The sequence below is a fragment of the Ambystoma mexicanum genome, chromosome 4p, assembly GCF_040938575.1.
Source record: "Ambystoma mexicanum isolate Mex_15411 chromosome 4p, UKY_AmexF1_1, whole genome shotgun sequence".
Classification (NCBI taxonomy): Eukaryota; Metazoa; Chordata; class Amphibia; order Caudata; family Ambystomatidae; genus Ambystoma; species Ambystoma mexicanum.
The window spans coordinates 471,793,884-471,819,336 of record NC_090927.1 but is presented as its reverse complement, the minus strand read 5'-3'; the positions used below and the strand labels follow the sequence as shown (position 1 = coordinate 471,819,336).

General features: G+C 50.0%; 1 protein-coding gene across 3 annotated transcripts in view; it reads left to right on the top strand.

The window, feature by feature from the left end:
- Positions 1 to 25,453, top strand: part of ASAP2 (ArfGAP with SH3 domain, ankyrin repeat and PH domain 2) — a 2,176,645-nt gene that overhangs the window by 1,145,625 nt on the left and 1,005,567 nt on the right. For all 3 annotated transcript variants that reach the window (XM_069606005.1, XM_069606004.1, XM_069606003.1), the window contains exon 16: positions 3,958 to 4,052. In XM_069606005.1, coding sequence (XP_069462106.1) covers positions 3,958 to 4,052 — 95 coding nt within the window. The remainder of the gene's footprint in view (positions 1 to 3,957; positions 4,053 to 25,453) is intronic.

The following is a 25,453-nucleotide window of genomic DNA, read 5'->3' as shown; positions in this document are numbered from 1 at the left end:
GTGAGGGAGGGGGAGTAAAGGCTTTTTCCAGTTCCCCTCCTCCGCGACAGCCTTCGAGGGAAAGCAGGCATATGACGCCCCTTCGGGTCCACGTGTCTCCGGTGGGGGGCAGGGTTGCTCTCCATGCACATTTCTGGCACCAGAATTTCGCGGACACCTGGATCCTCTCCGTAGTATCCACGGGGTACTACCTTCCTATTCCAGCCTCTTCTCCCTCCTCCCCTCCCACAGGTTGGGACAGCAACTCTTTTGGCGGAGATCTGGTCGCTCGTCGAGAGCCAGGCAGTGGAGGAAGTCCCAGCCTCCCAGCAAGGCTTGGGCTTTTACTCCAGGATTTTCGCCATTCAGAAGAACCACCCTGCGGGCCTGAGAGTTGTGCTGGACCTTTCCACCCTCAACCTTTCCTTACCCCTGCAAAAATTCAAGATGGTTACACCAGCTTTTATAGCGGAGACATTGGGCAAGGGAGACTGGATGTGCTCCCTAGACCTGAAGAACGCGTATCTACATGTCACGACTTGGCAGCCCCATCGTTCCTTCCTCCGGATCAGGATCATGGTCTTCCATTTTCAGTACAAAGTCCTTCCGTTTGGCCTCAACTCGACCCCGGGGTCTTCACCAGACTCATGAATGCAGTGGCGGCCCTCCTCAGAGCGCAGGGCCTCCACATTTACCCATACCTCGACGACTGGCTCGTCCGGGCTGCATCTCCGGAAGCGGTTCACCACCCTTCCCATGCCCTTATGAACACTCTGCATGATCTGGGCTTTTCGCTCAACCTCAAGGAGTCGCAGCTGCAACCCACACAGACTCTGATGTTTTTGGGCCTCATCTGGGACACTGGCTCCCAGAAGGTATTTCCTTCGGAGGACAAGATCTCGGCTATCAAGAGGGCGTCCCCCCACTTCCTCAGCAGAGAAGTGACCTCTGCATGATGGGGTTGCATGTGTTAATATCCTGGCAAAAATGTCACCATACATAAATATCGCCATATTTTTGCTGCGATATTAAGGCATGGAACCTGCGGGGGACACCCCCACAACACCTGTATTTTAAAGGGAGCCTGGGACACCCCCGCAACCTCTGCTCCCAAAAAACCCAAATATTATCCCCAATAAAAATATCGCCTATGGCATTCCTGACGACCATATACACAGCGATATTTTTGTTGGGGATAATATTACGCGATACCCATTGTTAGGCAGAATTATAGGCAGTACCCTTTGGGAACACTATACACAATTAGGACTACAAGTGACATTCCATTTTCCCCTTCGGTACAAGCCTGTACTACAGTTATAGTGGTAGCAGTAGCGGAGCAGCCAGACTTATCTCAAGAGTAAGTGAGCAGTACAAGATAGTTACACAAAGAACTGCAATTACTATGATTCAGGCAACGCTGACTCAAGGTTTCCAAGTAAAAGAATATATATTTATTTACTTATCAGATGTATGACAGTTCACCTTTCTAAGCAAGTTAAGAAATCACAATCATAAATACACCTCACCACTTCCCTTAAATTCTAGACAAGTTAGGCTCACAAAATGAAGTGGGAGAAACATGGCACTCCATCAATTTAAAAGGGAGGGAAAGACAAAGTTATCAGAAATTAGGCAACACCAACAGGTAAGTAATCAGAGCAATTGAACAAGAAAGACTACAAGGTTAAAATCAGATTGAAAAGGCTTGGGGCCAAAGTCAATGGTTCAAAAGTCTTCTGCTCAAGATAATAGGTTCAATGTAGTTTGCGGTAAAGTTCGTGGTACAGATTCCGGACGAGGTTGGTGGGTTGGTAGAAAAGATAGCTCAAAGACAAGAGAAGGACAAGCCCTCGGATTGGAGAAAAATTTCAAACACTTTCACCGCGGCTGAGCGAAACGCACAACCGGATTTGCACAGTACCTTTAAACGGAGATGGGGCTGTAGCTGAGGCAGACGTTCCTGGTAGTTCCTGCAGGCTCACGGTTCCTGAAGCGACTGTCGGACTGATCAGAAGTAGGAAGACTGGAGGGTCCTGCGCTACCCAGGGAAGAAACCAGCAGCAGTGCCAAACAACGAATAAAAGGTGCGCTCCTTAAAACCCAATCAGGGTCCGACCTTCCTGACTATCCGGCCCACTGTAGCTCTGAACAGCGAATTCGACCAGAGGAGAGGGGTCCTGGCTTGTAGTTTGGGCAAACTGGTTGGTCCCACCAGCCCAAGGGAAGAAGTTTCCTGGAGCATCTTCTCTGTTGTCGGAGTTGGAGATTCAGACCTGCAGCAGGGCTTCACCGGGCTGTTCAGTCCCCGTTGGTTCTTTCGTTCCAGTGGTGACTCTGCTCTTCCAGTCCCAGAGACTTGTTTTTTATGCAGTTTTCCCCCATTCATAAAGCCTGGCTGTCAAACGCACAGCAGGGTGGCTGGCCTGGCAAGGCCAGTCCCCTTAGCCAATCAGACAAGAGTGCGACTTGGCTTATTACGGCATCCCATGGCAGGGGTCCGAAAATCCCTCCCTCACATCCTGCCTACCTAGATTATCACGCGCTTTAAGGAGGGCTTCTGTGCAGAAGCCTGCGAAATGACAGCAAACAAAGGAGTCATCCACGGTTTGGCGCGCAAAGAAAAACACGAGAAAGACTTAAACAAAAATAAATGGCGAATAAACCCAGCCAAACCAAAATAAAATGTATTTGGTCAAGCTGGTTTGTGTTCGAGGATACTAAAATAGCCTGGAACAATACCACGTTTATATAAGATAATCGCGGTAGGAAAGTATACCACTGCCACCACCCAAGTCTTGATGTTAAGGGAGTGAAACAAAGCTCTAAGCGGTACAGACAAAAAGGGATAGGAGTTAACCCTTTACAATTCTCCATGTAAGATGGGGTGTACTGGGTCTGTGGTTTTAAGTGACTAAAGTTAATGGCAACTTTACCTGTTTCTTGGGGACAGTAGTCAGCTCCAGAAAAATTGAGTCAGTGCAAGTCTCAAAGACAACCCTGTGTCACTGCACTGAAGGTGCTGTGTAACGCACACAAAAAGTGATGCACATGGAGTAGGTGAGGCTCCAGTGCCCAAGATCACACAAACAGTGAAAATACACACAGCAAAACACATGTAAGAGTGGGAAAAAGGGCTCACATTCTTACCAGGTAAAAAATGTATCCTAGAAATCCAGCCAAGCTGCTTGGGGACTCACTAGTTAAGGGAAATCAACCATTTATGAGAATTCCCCCCAACACCCATGATGGTACCAACATCTCCTGGTTCTAATAGCAGCAGTCCTATTAGCCGTCCCGCACACAAGACTAAGGATGAGGAGGATTCAGCTGCACTTGACGGACTCCGGGAACCAGGAGCGGGGCTCTCAATCCGAGCTGGTCAACGTTCCTACATCTCTCCACCTAGACCTAACTTGGTGGTCCAGAGACTACAACCTACGGATGGGCAAGCCCTTCCGTCTGCCCACTCCGCAAGCCACCGTCACCACGGATTCCTCGCTCGAGTTCTAGGGAGCCACCCTGAACGATCTCCCGGTGCACAGCACCTGGACTTGGCAGGAGCAGGAATACCACGTCATAATTATGGGGAAAGGTCCTATAACAATGATTGAATTAATCCTGCCCTAAAAGACCAGGACCTCCTTTGCCTCAAATTCTGAATGCCTATTTCCCTGTCTTCGATTATATTTAACACACCGGGAAGCCAAGCATTATGGAGGGTGTGAAATTGATGGAAGTAAATAACTATGTATAATGCTTTGCTTATACAATAACAAAATAGTTATACACAACATCCAAACCCGTTGTTTTGCAGACTTTTGGTTTTTAGTTGGATAAAAAGTCTAATTATGCAACATATTTTTGCCATCAATTCAAGCATTACGGTGATGGTTTTATTAACGCGATGTTTCAAATTGGGCATATATGTATATATTTTCCTTTGTACAGTGGTTACATTTGTGTCTGTTTTGACAGCTTGCCAAAAATATTGGAAATTCAGGATTTAATGACATCATGGAGGGTTGCCTCTCAACTGATGAAACAGTCAAACCTAATCCATCCAGTCACATGTAAGTACTGAATATATATATATATATATATGTATATATACACACACACACACACACACACACACACACACACACATGTATCGCTTGAAGGAAATGATGTGAAATTAGATTGTTCTTGGCGTGTTGTGTAATGTTCAGGAAGTTAGGGTATGTGATTTCAAATTGTCCCTGTAGTCAGGCTGAGGATGCCCGATTTACAGCATACACTCGTGCTTTGAGAATGGCTTGGCCAGGATGCCACCGGTTTAATTTGTGTTGAATGATTTCATTTTGATAAACCCAACACAATGTTAATTTCTGTTATGCGTTGTTGAAAGTATTTTAGCGCTCAACCTGTTTTTCTGTTACGATATAGCAACATGAATGGATATCAGTTTCCAAGCATATTGTTTGTAAGTGACAGAGAGCCTGCCCCTTTGTGCTCTTTGTGTGCAAGACACGAGTTCTGTTTCTCATGTCTGAATGAATAAATGAATTAAAGGTTTGTACACACATGTTGATAGTGGATGATCATTTGTGCATGCAATGTGTAACACTCAATATTCAAAAAGAGAAAACTCTTATCTGCGCTGTTCTATGAAAAGCTTCCGTTGAGATGACAGTGAATGTCAAAATTAAAGTAGTTTTAGATTTGGATAATGATTAAGCAAAAAGGGATTGTTTGTTTGCTTGCAAGACAAACTGACAGCATCATAGCCATGAATCCATTCCCAACCAACCAACCTGTCCCGCCCCCCAGATATGCCACTTTTATCTTGTCCAGGACATCTGACCCTCATTGTTTCTGGAAACACTTACCAAGCCTTCCAGCACAGTATTCCCGCCTAAAACAATGAAGTTCTTGGTAAACCTATCGTCCGCTGTTCGTGTCAGTGCAAAATGTGATAAACCTCTAACAGGTAAGTATGGCTGCTCGTGTATGCTTCCGGTTTCATCCTCAGGTGTGGGACCTGATATACAAAAGCCTGGTTAACTTGATACCAACATCTACCAGGAGCTATTTTTGGCTCACTAGATAAATAATGATGCCAAATCGACACATCTATGTGAATGTAACTCTTTGCATTTGGAACAATGTATAAATACACATTAGTACACGTCTGTACAATGTTTAACGTATAAGGGATCACAAATAATAGTCAAAATGATGTATGTGGAAGCTGGATTTGTGGAATGCTTTGCACTATCTCCTCATTCCCTAGTGGTAGCTTCTGGTCACTGGTTAATACTGGATACCCAGAAGCTCTGTTTAGCTCCTGCTTTTGCAATTTTTTTTTACCCCTGCATATCAAGTGTTAGGCAGAAACCTGTGCAGTTCCCTTAGGGACCACTGCAAAACGTTGAAGACCACACGTGTTAGCAGTAAACCCAATTGGTAGCAGTCTGTACCACCCAGATTTACCTGGTAGCTGTGGCTGAGCAGTCAGACTTTCCTCAAGAAGAGTTAGGCAGTATACAGAGTATACACAATAGGGCTAAAAATACAGTAGTACAAGCAAACACTGACCAGAGCTTTGGTATAAAAGTATATCATTATCTATTTAAAAACACACTTATAAAAATACACTGGCACTAATATGTCAAGCCAGTTCAAACAGTCACTAGAAATATATACACCTCCCTAATTAATTATTTGGCAAGTCTAGGTTAATACACCACTTATTTAGCAAAACAGATGTGAGCGTGTAACCATACATGGTACTCCAATAATTATTTAAAAAGGGAGAGAAAAGGCAGAAATAGGAAAAACACACAATACCAACACTTTTAAAGAACCACAGCAAGTCAAGAAAGGCAGGGTCTACTGTAGAGCAAAAAGTTCATAGGCCAGGCCCACTCTTGGAGAGAGCAAGGCGGAATGTGCCCAAGATCACACAGTGGAAATGCGCTAAAAGTCTTTGCAGGAAAGTCAAAAAGAGGTTGGATCAAGTTAGAAAGGAAATGTTAACAGGTCCGAGGTCACCCCAGGATAGAGAGTCAAGGATTTACAGGACACCTTGGACAGTGTGTTGCAAGGGAGACCAGGCGGGACACAGTACCTGAAATGGTGAGAAAGCTCCAGCGGGGGCAGTTGTTCCTGGCAGCGGGTGCAAGTTGGTGCTTCGTCCAGGGGAAGAGAAGATCTCGGCGTGGAGGAAAGCTGGAGATCGTTGCACTGCCAGGGAAGAAACCAGCCGCAGAGTTTCCCGGTTAAAAGGTACTACCCTTTTATTTGCGGTAGTGGTGAAGCGTGGCTATCCGGCCGCCGGGGTGCTTGGCACGGGCGATTCGACCACGAGACGATCCAGGAAGGCGAAAAAGGCAAACTGGTTGGTCCCACCAGCTCAAGGGGAAGAAGACTCTCCTGGAAGAAGATCTCTGTCGTCGGGAAAGTGGCGAGTTTCGTACAACAGGGCTCCACCGGTGGTGTCGTTGTCGTAGATGGCTCAGCTTCTCCCCTCTTCAGATTCTTTAGATCCTGTGGCGACTTCTGAAGTTCCAGTCCTCAAGCCGGTCAAGTGGCACAGCGAGTAGAGCGCCCGCTTTGACACCCGTGCAAAGCCTGTTAACGCAGGTTCGAATCCCGGCGGGGCCAAACTCAGCCTTTCATCCTTCCGAGGTCGATAAATGAGCACCACACACCGTGGGTAATAATAAGCAGCGCTCAGATACCTGAGGGTTTGTAGCGCTATATAAAAGCCTAATTATTATTATTTATTATTATTAAAGCCCTGCTTTTATGCAGCAAAACCCCCATTCATCAGCCTAGCTGTCAATCAAACATGCTAAGTGGCGAGCCGGGCGGCTCACCACTGGGCCAATCGCACAAGAGTGCGACTTCAGTTGCCAAGGCAACTCGGTCCAGAGTGTCTATTCCCCCCTCCCACACATCCTGTAGACCCAGACAGATTGGCACCACTTTTGGAGGCTTGTGTGTAGAAGCCCGCCAAAAGTGGAACAAAGGGCTCGACTTGGGTTGGAGTTACAGAGGCGAACACAAACGCCATTTTAAAACCGAGTCCTGGCAAAAAGACCCAACCGGGGATTAATATTAAATAAATAACCCAGCGGTATCTTTAACATTGCACCAAAAAAGGGGTGCGTTTAAAATGAATGGGAAAATCCCATAGGAAATATTCCGGTAGAATATTTCGCGTGGTAACCACTGCCACCAGCTAGAAACCCGACAAGGGGGGACTGGACAGTGCCCCCTTGAAAAACAGACCCAGGGGCAATCGAATGACCCCTACCAGTACTTCCACAATATGATGGTTTGTACTGGTTCTGTTCTCAATTTAAGACTAGTAAAGTCAATGGTGACTTTACATGCCCTGGGAGACAGTAGTCAGTCCCAGGGTATGGAGTCTATGTTTGGGGTTCACTATGAGACCCCTGTGTTACTGCACTGAGGGTGCTGCGTAACACATATACCAAAAACACATGAAGCCCTATGGAGTAAAAGACCCCATAGCCCATAAAACACATTACAAAGTCAAAGGACATTCTCAAATCGTGCCTAAGAGTGGGAGAAAAAGAGTCTCACTCTTAGCAGGAGAAAAAATGAAACCCCAAAAATCCAGCAAAGCTGCTGGGGGACTCACTAGGTTTGGGAAATTAGCCTTTACAGAGAATTATCCCTAACATCAAGTGTACAGAGGGGGTGGCTGTATGGTGAGCTACTTCAAACGCCTTTCTCTGTTCCTTAAAGATTACCTCTATCACCTGCAAAGTCTTCTGTTTGTTAGTTTACCTTTTTACCTCTGGAATCAGCTTCTCTAGATTCTCAAAGCGTCTAGGCACTACCTCGGGCCATCCCTTCAAAAAGTGGATTTGGGGACTTACTGATTTGCCTTCGATTCCTGCCCAATACACATTAGGGTGTTGTGTTCCTGTTTGCAGGACTGTGACATGCTCTGTGGTCTGTCTGTTATGAACCCAGGCTACCTTACTTGAAAAGGCTGGTCGGGGCCTGCGAAGACCCCAGCCCACTGTGGACCACCCATGCAGACCCCAACAAACAGACAGAGGATGGCGTTTTGCGCATGGAGACTACGCCTGTTCCAGGAAGTGGCAAGGAGCCATCACAACATGGCACCGGGTGGGACCACAATGGGAACCAATCAGGAAGCATCATCTGCACAACCCAGAGAGTTTAATTGCACTGCAGCAAACACTGAGAAGGGAGACGCCAGTAGAGACACTCTGAGTCAGAACGCCAGAGGCAGTGTTGCGCCTGGAGCCCAGCACCATGAGAGGGTGACGTGACCTGGCTGGCGAGGAATCAGAACTGCGGGCTGTGGCAGGTTAAGCAAGAACGGAGTGTCTCAACGGACCGAGACAGAGCCCGTAGGAGGAACTGCCAACAAGCTCCCACACCAAGCAAGCTGGAACTGGGTGAAGACACCACCCACCACTGCAGAGTCCAGTTGAGGAGGTACATAAGCAGCTCTGCGATGAGAGACTGTCAGCCTACTTAGCCCTCCCAGGCAGCACTGCTCCTCAAATACATGTACACAGTGGCTTCAAGGAACAGGAGGCATGCAGCAAGAACAGAGAAGGAAGCACCTGTGTGGGGAAGAAACACACACCCCAGAGTAGCAAGGGAAACTGGGAGAAGCCGCAGAGTGGTGAAAGAACCAAGTACCCCGTAGTGCGAATTAAGCAAGACCAAGACCCATCCTTGGAGTGGGGTACGAAGAGACTGAAAGAACTACAGACTACAGGAAAGGGACATACCAAAGTCTCCCCGAAAGGAGAATGACTGGAAAACACAAGTTTCAAGGCGAATCGGAGAGACCGGGTTGGAACCATGGGGTAACAGTCCAGCCACACACAAACATATCTTAGTTTTATTTTTTACTATGAGCACAGGCAAGGGCCTATGGTAAAAAGAGACAAACGTAAGGGGTCAGAAGCCAGCAGCCATCCTTTTTCCTTGTGCAAAGCCAAAAGCATGTCTTGGTTGTTTTGTATTTCTTTTGAGCAAAAGGGAGAGGAAGGAGGTTAGAATAAGATTTCTGGACAGAGGACTTCATTTATGTTTAACCATCTTGACAGACTGATGAACACCCCTTGTGACCTTCCTTTGTGTAGCATAGAGCTTTGTATCAGCAAACAGGGAAAGAGTAGGTGTGATTTCGACTTGCCGCAAGTGATATTTGTGAGGCTGGAAATGAATTGGAGGGACAGGGCCCCCATGTCCTTGTCCTGTACTCCCTTATGTGTGTTCTGTGTTGTTTTCTGCACAGGAGTCCATGTGGGACTCCTGGCAGTGAAACTCTTCCTCTTTTTGGTTGTGGTTGGTGGGTGCCTTATGGCACCCATGGGTGGGGGTACAACCCTGTACCTCTAGTGTATGTTGTGTAGCCCACAGAGCAGGGTGTGGGCTGGTGGCAGCTCCATGCTGAATTTAACAGGTGCCCTGAGTATCCTCCATTTTGGGATACCTAGGCCCTGCCATAGGAATTGGTGGATTCCTGATAGGAGGCAAGGTGGCCCCTGTGGCCTCTTGGTTTCTGTTACCTGTTAACTTGTTTTCCCAAAGTCCTGGGAAGCCCTGACTATGTCCCTTCCCCTGAATGGCTTTTGGGTGGAAGAACCATATATGGTATTGTGGGGAAGTCCAGGCCAGACTGGCTGGAGCCGTCCCAGTGACCGTATGATGTGGGTACACCCTCTGGGTGGGACTGTGTGAATAGAGTGTGGGACCAATATGCATTCTATGTTATGGGTGTCTGGTATTTGTGTGTGTGACACAAAGAATGAGACGGGCCTGCCTGAAACTGACATGAATGCAGTGTGGTGTGGTAAAAGGCTTCGTGCTTGCCCAAATCCACTTCCTTGTGATGGGTGTCTGGGTGGAAGTGAATGGCTTGAATGCACCGTGAGCCTGATTGGCTGCCTGCCTGCATGAATGCCATTCTGCCCTTCTGTTTGATTGGCTGACTGGCTCAGCAGTGTGAATGAGGGACAGATGTGTATATCTGGGGACCTCTACCTTCCCAATTTGTTCAGAAGTTGAAACCTGAGACTGCTTATCCTTGAATCCCGCTGGAAGCATTGCTGCTGCATTTGCTTCGACCAAATCTGAAAGCTGTTGAGTCTGTCGATGGCTGATCCGAGAGAGGACCTTGCTAGGAGATTTCTCCCCAAGCTACGAGCAAACATTGTGTAGATGCTGATCTTCATCAAGGTACCCTGGAAGCCAGTCCCGAAGGCTGTCAAATGGAGAAAGTGTTTACCGAGAATCTCGAAGTAAAGCACCCGTACATAGAGGCCATTGAAGTCCATTGCCGTCGACCGGGGTTTGGAGGATAATCGCTGGAAGCCAGTCGAGTCATGTTGCCCAGAAGCGGGGACAGCTCAACGCTCCACCTTTGCCTAAAAACATTGAAAGAAGGGCTCCCTTGCCATCACTGTCGACCGCATGGTAATACCACCCGAAGTCCACAAAGACGCCGACAAGTTTAGATCCGAAATCCAGCTGGGGTCCAGTTCCGATCGCCAGCGCACGCTGCTGGGCCTGCGTTCTTCACTGAGTCTACTTTGCAGTGCCAAAATCTTCTCATTGAGGACTCTCAACGCCAGGATTCACCTTCTTCGAGGACTCTAGGCGCCCTGTGGCTCCTGCTTTAAAGGGAGTCCACCCTTGAGGGATCCGTCGAGGACATTCTGCTAACTTGGGTACATTGGGGTAGTTGAACATTTCTAACCAGGAAACAAGACTATTTCGAACATAAAAGTACTGGGCTTGTTAATACTCTTTATTACAGGTTGCCCAGGTGGTGGGGGGGATCCTCACACAACTGCTTCTAGGTAGCTGGGGGTCAGCATTCTGCCATTGTTTAACCCAACTTGTCTTCCTGCTTATGATTTATGCTAATACATATGCTTATTTTATGTGTATGCCACTAGAACTGTCAGCAGTTGATGCATTTTAAAGGAGTCAGTAGCGAAGTGTGGTACCACATAGACCTTGTATATATTTGCCATATTAAAATTGCCAGAGTACAAAGTGTGTTATTAATTGTGTGTGTGTGTGTATATATATATATATATTTCTGAGGCTTGTGGAATCTGCTTAGATCACATGCTGTGCATAGGCCGACATCTAGTGGAAGCTGCGGAGTATTACAGTTTGTTTTTCGAAAGTCGAAAATGGGCGTCGACACAGGCGTGCCAGTAATACTATCCCTAGTGTGACGTCCACTGTACCCAAGATCCCTCACGCGTGTAGGATCCTCAGATTGTTTTTTTCCGCCATACTGGTCGGAAGCATCTTGCGGAGTTCCCTGGCCTTAGCCATACTTTTGCTGTTATTATAATTATAATTCTTATTCATTCCCTTCCCCACCCCAACGTCGACCCTCAACCTCGACGACGGCTGGAGAAGTCATCGACCGTCGACTGCTGCACGACGATCTGGGCCTCGGAAGGCCGCTGGCCTCGGCCCGGGCCTAGTAGGCCGCTGGCCTCGGCCCTTACAAGTAGGGAGAGTGGGGGGTGGTACATACTCTTCACTCTTGATATATAGTTACATTTTATATATTCCTACACTTAGCAGCCCGCTGCCTTAAGGTGCGTATGGAGGGTACCCCTTTTCAATTCTGCCCCAAGTGCAATCGCAAATACCCTTGGGTCGACAGGCACGCCACGTGCAATCTCTGCTTGCCGAGGGATCACCCCGAAGCGAACTGCAGAGCGTGTAGTAGGTTTAAACCTAAGACACTTAAGGACCGTTCGACAAAGCGTTGGGCCCACCACGCCAGGCAGGAGGCCATGGCAGCGGAGGGCGCCTTCAGCGATGGCAGCGACGCCGTACTTTCGGACGGCGAGGGCATTATGGCGTCGAAAGACAGCCGGCGAGCGCAGGTCCCCGACCTCGGAAGGTCGTCCAGCAGGGCGGCTATGGGGAAGACCCCCGGCGACGCAAGCGCTACACACCTAACACACACTAAACACACTAAGACCAACCGGACCTCGACGACGTCGACTTCCCGGAAAGAGGCACAAAAAGAACGGTCCGACTCGGTGTCCTCTGGGCGCTCTCGATCGAGATCACCCTTACGACGCAAGGCAATCATCCACTCTTGCCAAGAGTGCCTCGCTACACACATTAACGGAAGTTCGATTGTCGGGAGACGAAGACGACTTCCACCCCCAGGCCGCGCTCCAAGATACCGAGACCGCGGTTAACACCAGTGAGGCCCCACGCCCGAAGCACACAGATACCTCTCCAGACCCTCGGCGCCAGGCGTCGAAGATCTCTGGGGCCTCCAAGGGACAGGGAAAACATTTTTCCACGCACGGGGAGGGGGGGAAACAGCGGAAAGCACAGCCTTCCACCCCTGTAAAGCCATCCTCTCACCCTAGGCAGACAAGTAAACACAAGTCTACCCTTGAAAAGTCCCATAAATCATCTCCTGCTAAAGTAATTCCCTGTTCCAGGGAATGGTCCAGTGAAGACATAGACAGGGTTATGTCTAGGATGTCTTCCTTGGCTGATTTTTATGATAAGAACCCGGAACACTTTCTTTCATATAACCCTCAAGGGGCCACACCCTCAGGCTCCTCCGATCCTATCCCGCTAAGTAAGAAGCCCCGGGTCGAAAGACCTGAACCCTTCGAGGTTCAGCCTTACTCCACTCCATATTCTACTCCACTCCCCAGTTACCAGGGACAAGTTTTCCCTGAAGAAGACCAGGAGTTTGAAATTATGGAAAAACAAACCGGGACAGATTACTATGCAGAGGATGAGGACCTGGAGGAGGGAGAAGATGAGCAGGAAATTTACAGAGTAGATTCCCCAGTACAAAGCGAAGCCCCAGTTACTGACTCTCCAGTTGATAACCAGCCCCTCCTCAACGAGGTTCTCGCTCGAGCAGCGGAACACTTCCACATCGACACCCACGGTGTACAGGAGGAAAGGGACTTCGCGGAGGAGTTTGTAGGAGAGAGAAGACCGGTCGCTCAGACCATCCCTATCCTCAAATCCATCCAACGAAGAATAGATCCTTCCCTGGTGAATCCTAACCTCACCAGAGCTGTCAACCCCAGAATTGAAAAGATTTTCCGGGCAGCCCAGTCTGACCCTCTGTATATAAGGGGACATCTTAAACCAGATTCCCTAGTGGTGACCAACACTAGAAAAAGGGCTGGCACGCCCTTATCTTCATCAGAAGCTCCTCCCGATAAGGAGAGCAAAAAACTTTACGGGTTTGGCAGAAAGGTAGCCTCAACGTCCGCCTACCAAGCAAGGATTGCGAATTCCACCACCCTGTTGGCTAGTTACAATTGCCATCAATGGGAAGAAGTCGCGGCGCTCATTGCCTCTGCTCCAGAACCGGTAAAGGGCCAGCTGGCTCGGATCTCAGCAGAGGAGAGAGCCGTGTCTGGTTGCATTTTAAAAGCAACTTTCGACGCCGCTGACAACGCAGGAAGATTGATAGCAGAAGGTACTGTTATCAAGAGACATGCATGGTTACGGCAGTCGGGATTCAAGACAGAAACCCAGGCTTCTTTAATAGACAAGCCAGTGGAACCCGACCTATTGTTTGGGAAAGCGGTCGAAGACGCACTTAAAAATGCCAAAGATGAATATGAGACTCTCAAATCCCTTGGCCAGCTTACCAACAAACCCCCTAACCAGAGGGGGAACAATAATTTTCGTCGCCCACGCGGCCAAAATTCACAAAGAGGCAACTATGCCCAGGGACAAGGTACACAATGGAATAACAACCAGCAGTCTACCCAGAGTTACGGCAGGGGTAACAAGAGAGGTCGTGGAAGAGGCAGAGGCAGCCCCAACAAGGGAGGTGGCACGCCTCCACCAAAACAGTGACGCTCAGTTCAGGGTCCCTTGCCACGCAACCCCAGTAGGGGGACGCATTTCCACCTTCACCCAGGCTTGGGAAGGGATCACCTCAGACAGATGGGTGCTGTCAACAGTATCCGCAGGATATTGTATAGAACTACTGCAGCGTCCCCAGAATCATCCTCCACGACAAAGAGTGCACTCCCTAGAGCATCAAAGGATCCTTCTCGAGGAGATCGCCATTCTGCTAGAAAAGGACGCGATAGAACTCGTCCCAGGACACCAGGTAAACAAGGGTATCTATTCAACTTACTTCCTTGTGCCAAAGAAAGATTTGACAATGCGCCCAGTATTGGACTTACGGCCTGCCAACAAGTATGTCAAGCCCCAAAAATTCCGTATGACCACGCTACAAGAGGTAATCCCCCTCCTAAAAAAGGGGGATTACATGGCAACCTTGGATATGAAAGATGCTTATTTTCATATTTCCATGCTCCCAGCGCACAGAAAGTACTTGCGCTTCAAGGTGGACAGTCGCCACTACCAATTCAAGGTACTGCCCTTCGGGATAGCTTCAGCACCAAGGGTATTCACCAAGGTACTGGCGGTGGCGGCTGCACACCTACGCAGGGAAGCAATCCCGGTGTACCCTTATCTGGACGACTGGCTCATAACGGGGGAAACCCCAGGAATTTGCAGGTCAAACATTCAAAGGACTATCGACCTCCTCCACGAATTAGGCTTCTCCATCAACGCGAAAAAGTCAAGTCTGGTGCCAAACACCTCAAAACAGTTTCTAGGAGCTATCCTAGATACTCAGAAAGGATTGACCTTCCCTTCGGAGGAGAGAATTCAGAATATACTTCTGCAAATTCCGCATTATCAGTCAGGTCAACAGATAACAGTACGCAAAGCTATGCGGTTACTGGGCATGATGGCGTCATGCATTTACCTGGTCCCCCACGCGCGTCTGCGCATGCGTCCCATGCAGGAATGGTTGGCGAAACAGTGGTCTCAGGCAAGTGGTCATTGGGACGATCTAGTGGTCGTTTCGCCGACACTCGTACAGAGCCTACACTGGTGGACAAGAGAGAATCTCGCAAAGGGGAAACCCTTTTACGATCCCGAAGTACAAGCCGTGGTGACTACAGATGCATGCCTGACTGGGTGGGGAGCTCACCATCTCCACCACACAGCTCAGGGTCTCTGGTCTCACTCAGTAGCCAAGAACCACATCAATATGCTAGAGCTTCTGGCAGTATTCCGAGCGCTAAGGGCGTTCGAGCCCCATCTACTGAACTTGTCGGTGCAGATCAGGACGGACAGCACGACAGCCATGTTCTATCTAAACAAGCAAGGGGGGACTCGTTCGCCAAATCTGTCCAAGCTTGCCCAGAAAATATGGATATGGGCACTCAGACGGAACATCTTCCTGTCATCGCAACATGTTCCAGGGGAGCTCAATTCCCTAGCAGATGCTCTAAGCAGAGACTCCCTCCCAGAAGAACACGAATGGGTCCTTCACAGAGACGTAGTAGAAGATCTCTTCTCTCAGTGGGGTTTCCCCACTATAGACCTATTCGCCACAAGCGAAAACAAACAATGCCCAGGATTTGCATCCAGGTTCCCCCAGCCGGACTCCCAAGGGAATGCCCTGTGGATGAACTGGTCAGGGATGTTTGCGTACGCTTTTCCACCAACTCCTCTCATCAGGAAGGTGGTGTACAAGATGAACAAGGAATCGATGACGCTCATCCTAGTTGCTCCCATGTGGGCGAGACAACCATGGTTTCCACACCTACGCAGGATGGCGGTGTGCGAACCCATCAGACTCCCAGCCTGGTACAACCTACTGTCCCAGCAACAGGGTCAAACAGTGCATCAGGAACCCAACTCTATGAACCTAGCAGCATGGCTCCTGAAGTCATAGAGTTTGGACATCTCGAATTACCACAGAGATGTATGGACATTCTAAAGGAGTCCAGGAAACCAAATACAAGGCACTGTTACTTTGATAAGTGGAAAAGATTCGTTATCTGGTGCCAGAATAAACAAATCAACCCGGTTGATTGCACTCCTTCCAACGTTGTGACATACATGCTCCACCTGCTGGATGCAGGGTTGGTTTTTAACTCGCTGAAAGTACACCTGGCAGCCCTCTCGGCTTACACCACATCCCATAACAAGGTCTCGTGGTGGAAAGTACCAGTGGTTTAAGCCTTCATGGAAGGAGTAAAGAGACTTCACCCTCCTATTTCGAACCCACCGCCAGGATGGGACCTCAACGTGGTGCTAGCTAAGCTCATGGGACCCCCATTCGAACCCATGCATAAAAGTAGTCTCAAACACCTGACTTATAAAACGGCCTTCTTAGTAGCCATTACCTCCATAAGAAGGGTCAGTGAAATTCAGGCTCTGTCAGTGCAGGATCCTTTCTTTACTATCCACAAGGACAAACTGGTTTTACGCACACACCCTAGGTTCTCACCTAAATTCATATCCAAGTTCCATGTAAACCAGTCCATCGAGCTTCCGGCTTTCTTCCAGAACCCGCAAAGCTCGGCTGAGGTGAAACTACACACCCTAGATGTGCGTAGGGCGGTCCTATACTATGTAAATAAAACCAGACCGCTAAGGAAAACAGATCAACTGTTTGTCTCCGTAGCTACAGGCAGAGAGGGGGATCGCGTCTCTAAGGGCGCTATCTCGAAGTGGATTATCAACTGTATACAGCTGTGTTACTCTCTTTCTGAAAAGACTCTGCCTTTTACGCCAAGGGCCCACTCTACTAGAGGCATTGGTGCCACTCTGGCTTTCATTGCAAATGTTCCCCTCGACACCATTTGCAAAGCGGCTACTTGGAGCTCTATTCACACTTTTACTCAGCATTACTGCATTGACACTCATTCCAAGACAGATACACAAGTGGGACAAGCGGTTCTAAGACACCTGTTTGCTCATGACCCTTCTCACATCCCACCTCCTTCTTCTGGTACTGCTCGCTAATCTATGCACAGCATGTGATCTAAGCAGATTCCACAAGCCTCAGAAGGGATACATTACTCACCGTAATCGTATTTCTGATGCTTGTATCTGCTTAGATTCACATGCGACCCACCCTTCCTCCCCTCCGAGAGAAGGCGCATGATTGCTTGTAGTCTTACCTTTCTGTCTATCTGCTTGGATTATCTGTACTCACGCTACTCCTCATGCTTCCTCATGTCAGAAAAAATACAATCTGAGGATCCTACACGCGTGAGGGATCTTGGGTACAGTGGACGTCACACTAGGGATAGTATTACTGGCACGCCTGTTTCGACGCCCATTTTCGACTTTCAAAAAACAAACTGTAATACTCCGCAGCTTCCACTAGATGTCGGCCTATGCACAGCATGTGAATCTAAGCAGATACAAGCATCAGAAATACGATTACGGTGAGTAATGTATCCCATATATATATATATGTATATAACCTTATTTTTATATAAAGAACTGTGTTGGCACATAACTTAGTGTGTGGACATTCCTCTGTTCCTCTGTGGGGGGCTTGGGACTACACTGTACTTAAGAACCAGCATCATCATTTCCGGAGAGCCTAAGCCTTGGTTGCCCGTCCATTGCTACCCAATAGAGACCCTTGTCTTTGGTGTTCTGTGCTTCTTCTCTGCCATATAGAGGGCAGGAGTACAGATACCCCCCTCCAGTCTTTACAGTATCAGAAGGGAGATGCAAACAACTTCATATGAGGTTGTCCCACCTGCTAGTAAAATGGTTCGACCCGAGAGGTAGACTCCCTGAAATAGCTACTCCCACCCCAATCTATTGGGTTTGACCTATTTAGCCTGGAAATCCCTCACCAGGAAAGAAGATTAATACCTACGAGTCTAGCCATCTCTCCGTCAAAAGGGGCCTGTTTTCGGGTGGCTGCTAAGTCTAGGTTGGCTTGGAAAATCTCCTTGGATGTAGCCACTGTAGTTATCAACCCAGACTATAAGGAAGAAGTTAAAATAGTGCTATACAGAGCAGGTGCTCGGAGTTACAAAGTAAGCCCCAACAATCCAATAACCCAGGGGATCGCAGAACGGGCCCTGACCGCTCATTTACAAGAAGTCGAACATCTCTCCACCACTGCAGGGCGTAAGCTAGAATTTGGGCAGGCGGATAAAATCTTAAACCCTCCCGCAGGGAGACCAAGTTGATACTGTCAGGGTACTGGATCCTGCCTTTCCCTAGAGGTGCGATCAGAATCTGGCAGAAGCCTTTGAACATGCCATTCTGAAGAACAAGGGGACCATTCTTTTTTACAAAAAGTGGTCTCTTATATTGAGGTTATGTAGAGGGGGCGGAACCTGCAAGAGCCTACTCGTCATCCTTTGAAGTAAAGATTGTAATGGAACTGGCACATTTCAAGGGATAGGAAACCCTGGATTTGGTCCTTGGCAAGTTTTATTGGCCAGGTGTATATGCCTATGCCAAATCCTATGTCACCTCTTGTGAAATCTGCCAAAAAACCTCAATCGCCCCGTTACCGCAACTCCCAGCTTATCCCACTTATTGAAGTCCCTTTTCCCTGATTAGCAAAGGACATTGTGGGAGTGCAGAAACTCTCCAAATTGGGTAACCAATTCATTCTTGTGATACAACCAGATATCAAGATGATTTTCCCATAAGAAATAACAATACCCAACATATCCTGAAACGCCTTATTCCGTTCCTGTCCAGGGTGGGGTTTCCTAAGGCGATATTGACTGATCACGGCACAACCTTCATGTCTCGCTTTAGAAGTGAAGCGGACAGCCTAGTGGAACACGTTAATCAAACTCTAAATCATATCCTTGGCAATTAGTTGGGGACTAATGGAAAGAACTGGAACCTGAGGATACTGTGAGCCCTTTTTGCAGTTAGAAAAACACCTCTTTGGGACACACCCCTTTTGTGTTATTTGGTAGGGAACCCTGGGATGTGATAAATATCCTTAAAAAAACTTGACACGAGAGAGAGGATCTCCTTTACCTATATACCAAATCTCACATAAAAGCAGTAAGGGAGATTGTTAACTTCAACCTGCCCAAGGCTCGAGCACCAGAAGGAGAATTGACCACCAGCCGCTTGCCAGATCCTTTTAGTTTGTGACCAGGTGTTAGTCCTATTACCCTCTTCTGAGAATAAGATTTTTATGATGCAATGCACCTTATAAGATTCTAGAGCACAAAGAACTCCTTAACTGTCTTGTCTCTCGGCCCAACCCAAGAGTATAAACCAAGATTTCTCATATCAACCCCTTAAAGCCCTGGGTAGCCGACACTGTAGTGCAAAACACAAACTATGGCTGTGCTCTTTGTAGAAGATGGGGAAGGGTAACCTCTAATCGTCTCCTGATTATGACTTAACACAGGGCCTGTATGCATTTTTCTCTGGCCCCTTTGCTGTGAAGATGCGTTCTGAAGGTCCACTTTTTCATCTGCTGTACTTACAGAAGTCTCCCCAGGTCCACAAGTCTTCCACTATTACTAATTAGTTTCCCAGTATTATTGGCCAGCTGTTCTGTCTCGAGTATTTGCAGATGCTCAGGTGCTCAGAAATGAGGTAGTCTTGCTCCTCTTCAGTCAATGTCCCAGCAGAGAGAACTCCATTGATCAGCTCTATCAGTGCATCTCTTGTAAGTTTACTGAGAGTCCAATAATGTGAATCTCCCTGATGTTTGTATTTGTGTTGGTGAGCTGTGCCCCAGAGAGGAGTCCTGAGAGGGAATTATATGACAACAGGTGAGACATGGCATTCCCCTTTCTCCAGCATGGGGTCTGGCATGGATTCACATGCTCATGAATATTCCCCATCGTCAGGCTGGGAATCCTCGCTAAAGAAAAAAATCAGTATCAGTTTTGTTTCTGATCTGTCTTTCTTAGTAGTAACCAATCACTGATCTCTGGGTCATACTGCCCCCAGCCAATGACTGCCCTTCCCCTAAGCCCCTCCCCTGGCAGCCATCCACAGATTTTTACCACATGTTCAAGTGTTGGGAGTCCAGCTATAGCTCTTGAGCTTTTGCTGCATTTTCGGGCTTTTTCAAGGAGATTTTCTCATTTTTAGGTTAAATCGAGCCTCAAGCTCCACTGTTTCTTCTTCCGATCAATGGGGACCCGTTTCGGAATTTCCTACACCCCTCAAGGGTGAAGTTTTCATCGAGTGACGCTTCTTGGAGGATTCCAGAAGATCTGAGGCCTACCATGGACGCGGCCCAGGACAAGGGTAGCTCGACGCCCGGATCCAATCTGTTCAGGATCTGCCCTGGATGGGGTTTACAGAATGTTTTCAAGGAGGACGAGCATTCAAGATGTCTATACTGCCTTCATGAGGACCAGATGCATGTGGAGAAGGACTGTGCGTTCTTGAGGGATCGTTGTTCCCGCCTCGCCAGCTGGCTGGAGAAGGGCCCAGCAGGTGAGAAGAAGAAAAGGTCAGAGCGGTCTTCTAAGTCCTGTGAGGACGCCCCAGCGACGGGGGCCCAACAGAAGGCTAAGCACCGCGAGTCCGTGGGCACCGGGAGCGCCGAACCGTCGGGCTCTTCGGCTGCCAGGCAGGGCACACCTTCCCCGGCACCATCAACCACGAGCCAACGCTCTGGTTCGGGGAAGAGGAAATCCGAGAACCCGGGTAAGCTTCTGGGGAGGCCCCGGTCAATCTCGAAGGATTCAGCCGAGGGGGAGCGAGGCAGTGACCCTCCCCCCAAGGTGAAGGCCTCAAGCGCGCACCCAAGGTGGTGAAGGCCTTGATTCACCCGTCTAAGGCCTCTATCGAGGGAGTCGCGACGACCCTTGCGAAGCCTGTGGAGGCTACACCGGTGGAGGCGACCTCGGGGGCCCAGAGTTTCCCTGCCACCGCAGAGGGAATCCTCTTTCCAGTCCATCGACAAGACCCCCGTGAAGACCCCGGTGGAAAAAGAGCAGGGGGGCCGTTGGCCATTACGGACATGGATTCAGCCTCTGAGGAGGAGCTGGTGGAGTCTGTGAAGAGCCTCAACGAAAGGTTCGAGAAGGTACGATCCCGCGCGAGAGATCCAGAAGAGGTGGTCGAAGATAGTGACGGTGGCGCCGACGAGGCCCCTGTAGAGGAGCCGCAGGACAACTTGGCGATCCAAACCTTATGCACAGAGATAAGGACGAGATTACCACGAACCCCGGCGGACGATCCAGAACCGTGCCCATCGGGAAGCCCTCCGAACAAGCGAAGGAGAGTTCATCCCCCCGCCCCCCTGCCCTTCATGCCTTCGCAGCCTGTAGAGCCTTCATCTCCCTCTCCGGATCCCAGGGATGACACGGCGACGGACACGATGACGGGGACGGATGACGACGGTGGTGACGACGGGATGGACCTTCTATCACCACCCCCTCGGGCTTCCTCGCCCGATGAAATTGGCTCCCTTCATGCCGTGATCGCCAGGGCCTCCGAGCTCTTCCAGCTCTGCCTCGAGGAACAGAAGCAGGAAGGTTTCCTCTATCAACAGCGAGAGGCCAAGAGAAAGACAGTCCTCGCGGTACCATTACTCGACGATATCTGGGACGAGAGACTTGTGGTCCTGAAGAACCCATCCACGACACCTGCCAAGAGGGACCGGTACGAGAAGAAGTACCGGTTCCCAACGAAGCCCCCTTGTGCCTCAGGGCTCAGCCGATGCCGGATTCGGTCGTCTCAGCGGCGGCCAGGAAGAAGGCGGCGGGCCGAGAGCTTCAACCTCCACTTCCCCACCTGAGGGCGAGGGAAAGAAATTGGACACCATGGGGCGACAGGCCATCTCGTCGGCGGCAACGACAATTAAAGCGGCCAACGCCTTAGCAATTGTGTACCGTTACAACAGTGATCTATGGTACAAGATAGCTCCCTACTGGACTTCCTACCAGACAAGAGGGCGGAGGCCCTAGAGATTCTGCAGGAAGGTGAGGTGGCGTTGGACCATGCCATAACGGTGGCAACGGACATTGCCGACACTGGGTTTCGCCAGTTAGGCAACAGTGTTTGCCTTCGACGACGAGGCTGGCTCAAGGCGACATACATCCGTCAGGACATGCCGACGAGGGTGTCGGACATGCCGTACGACGGCAACAACCTGTTTGGGAAAACGGTGGCTGAGTCGCTGCAGGCCATCAAGGTCGACACAGACACGGCCCGAGCCCTGGGAATCCTTCAGCAACAACGGCCCTTTCGGAGCGCCAGAGGCAAACAGGGGGCCTCCAAGGGATCAGGCGGTGGTTCCTCTACGTACCGCCAGACGGCCCGCTCCTCGTCGCAGAAAGCCTACTGAGGTTACGGCAAACAAGGAGGATCTCGTCATCATCGCCAAGGAGGTCAAGGCGCCAAGGCCGCCTCCAAGCAAGATTGAACCGACCGTAGCGTCGGGCCCCCACCGAAGCACCCCGGTGGGAGGCCGGCTGGCGAAGTTCGTCAGCGTGTGGGAGTCCATCTCCACCGACCGTTGGGTGCTGGATGCCCTGGCCCACGGGCACACTCTCGAATTCCAAAAGAAATGTCCCCGCATTCCTCCCATGGCCAGGAAGGAAAATCACGTCCCTCAACTGCTGTTGGAGGTAAAGGCGATGCTCAAAGGTGCCATCGAGCTCGTCCCGAAGAGGCTCCGGGGCTCTTGAGTATAATCAAGATACTTCCTCGTCAGAAAGAAGACAGGCGGTTGGCGCCCCATCCTGGACCTACGTTGGTTGAACAAATACATCAAGGCACAGAAGTTCAGGATGGTCACTCTCCAGCACGTGCTGGGACAACTGGAGGAGGGCGACTTCCTATCGTCGTTGGACTTGGAGGATGCTTACTTCCACATCCACATCCTAAAAGGACACCTAAAGTTCCTCAGATTCGTAGTTCAAGGACATGACTACCAATTCAGAGCTCTGCCATTCGGATTGAAGTCGGCACCCAGGGTGTTCACCAAGTGGCCCCACGTCTACCCCTACCTGGACGACTGGCTCATCCATGCAAGGACAAGAGAACTCGCCGTCGAGCACACGGCGAAGACTGTCCGCTTACTCACGGAGCTGGGTTTCTCCAACTACCCGAAATCCCATCTGGTTCCGTCGCAAGCGGCACTGTTTCTTGGAGTGAAGCTAGATACAGTGGAACGATTGGCGTCTCCGTCGGAGGAAAGGACGAAGGCGATCTTAGGCAAAGTGCAGCGCCTACTAGCCACGGACGTGGCCAGGGTGAGGTCCATCAAGTCCTTCTCGGAATGATGTCCTCATGCATCTACCTAGTGCGCCTGTGCAGGCTATGGATGCGTCCTCTACAGGAGTTCCTCGACGCCAGCTGGATGCAAGCGGCGGGTGGCTTCGAAGACAAGATCCCGCTCAACGAGGTTTTCCATCAGGCGATTCAGTGGTGGGGCACCCCTGCACACCTCACAACAGGCACAGACTTCCAGACCCCAGCACATCAGGAGACGGTGACGACAGACCCATCCCTGGAGGGATGGGGTGCGCACACCGGAGATCTCCACGCAAGAGGCCTTTGGCTCCCGGAGGAGAGGTCTCTCCACATCAACATCTTGGAGCTCTGCGCCGTGTTCTGGGTGCTCAAGTCGTTCCTCCCGTCCCTCAAGTGCAAGGTCGTGAGGATCTTGACCGACACCACCACGATGTTCTCCATCCGGAAGCAGGGTGGCACCAGATCTCCAGCCCTATCCAAGGAGGCCCAGGATCTGTGGCACTGGGCCATCGCCCAGGGGATGTTTCTGGTTCCCTTCCATCTGGAAGGAATGAAAAACACCATCGCCGACTCACTCGGCAGGGAGCTGCGCTCGTGCCACGAGTGGGAACTACGCCAGGATCAAGTGGATCGGCTCTTCCAACGATGGGGCAAACCCCAGATCGACCTGTTGGCGACGGCGATGAACTCCAAGTGCCAGAGGTTCATCAGCAGGTTTCCCCAGCCGAGGAGCATGGGCGACGCTTTCTCGTTCCCCTGGGACGGCCTGTTCCTGTATGCGTTTCCTCCATTGCCGCTGCTGCCTCGACTCATCAGCCAGCTCAAGAGGTCCCAGTGCAGGATGATCCGCATCGCACCGGCGTCACCGAGACAGATCTGGTTCCCAGACCTTCTGGACCTCTCAGCGTCCCCACCAGTCAAGCTGTCGACGGACGCAGATCTTCTCTCCAGAGAAGGAGGCGCCATTCTTCATCACGACCTGGAGTCGCTGAACTTGCAGGCCTGGCTCCTGCAGCACTAGAGTTTGGAGGGTACGATATCCCGGCTGACTGCAGAGAGGTTCTTGCAAAGGCCAAGGCGTCCTCAACTCTCAAGTGCTACGGACATAAGTGGAAGAGGTTCTCTGTCTGGTGCTGTGCACAGAAGATCAACCCTCTACGGATTACGGCACCTCAAGTGCTACCATACCTACTGTCGCTGGCCAAAGCTGGACTAGCTCACGCTTCCATCAAGATACATCTGGCAGCGATCTCCCGATACACCAGAACTACAGGACGGCCGTCCTTGTGGTCTCGACTGGTGAAGGAATTTATGAAGGGACTGTTCTGATAATTCCCGCCGGTGAAGGCTCCAGCCCCGGCGTGGGAGCTCAACATGGTGTTGACCAGGCTCATGGGGCTGCCATTCGAGCCCTTTCATTCGGCTCCGTTGAAGTTCCTGTCGTGGAAGACAGCGTTCCTTGTGGCCATCACCTCCGCACGACGTGTGGGAGAGATTCAGGCCCTATCCTGCAAGCCTCCATACTTGAGTTTTTATGATACGAGGGTGGTGCTGAGGACGCACCCCTCTTTCATGCCCAAGGTGCCGTCGGACTTCCATCTTAACGAGCATTTGGTTTTGCCAGTTTTCTTTCCGTCGCCTTCGTCGCCAGCCAAGAGGACTTTGCACTCGTTGGATGTAGCTAGAGCGCTTAAGTTCTACGTGGACCGAACGAAGAGTTTTCGGAAGACATCACAGCTGTTTGTGAACTTTGGACCTGTGAACCAAGGGAAGGCTCTCTCGAAGGCTTCCATTTCCAGATGGCTCTCCGACTGCATCATGAACTGTCATTGGTTGGCCAACCAACCATTGCCCGGCCGTCCGAGAGCCCATTCGACCAGAGTGATCGCTGCTACTATGGCGTTCTTGTATGGTGTGCTCTGCTGGACATCTGCAGGGCTGCTACTTGGAGGTCGACGCACACCTTCACGAGATTCTACTGCGTCGACCGGGAATCCAGGGAGGAGTCCAGAGTCGGCCAAGCAGTGCTGCGCAACCTGTTCGCCTGAAGGTGTGCCTGGTGAGGAGGTAAGAGTTGCTTGATGTTGAGTTTATGTAATGCTTAATGTTGAGCCTTTTGCCACCTTCTGTGGTTGTGCATGTGTGTACTGCTGTGTATTCTTATATTCATGAGCTTGCAAATCCATGCCAGACCCCATGCTGGAGAAGGAACAAGTTACTTACCTGTAACTGTTGTTCTCCAGCATGGGTTTGGCATGGATTCACATGCAAACCCTCCCTCCTTCCCCTCTGCGGCTCTTCACTTGGTCATACTGCCACTTTACATGCTACCAAATCTGAGGATGGCTGCCAGGGGAGGGGCTTAGGGAGAGTGCAGTCATTGGCTGGGGGCAGTATG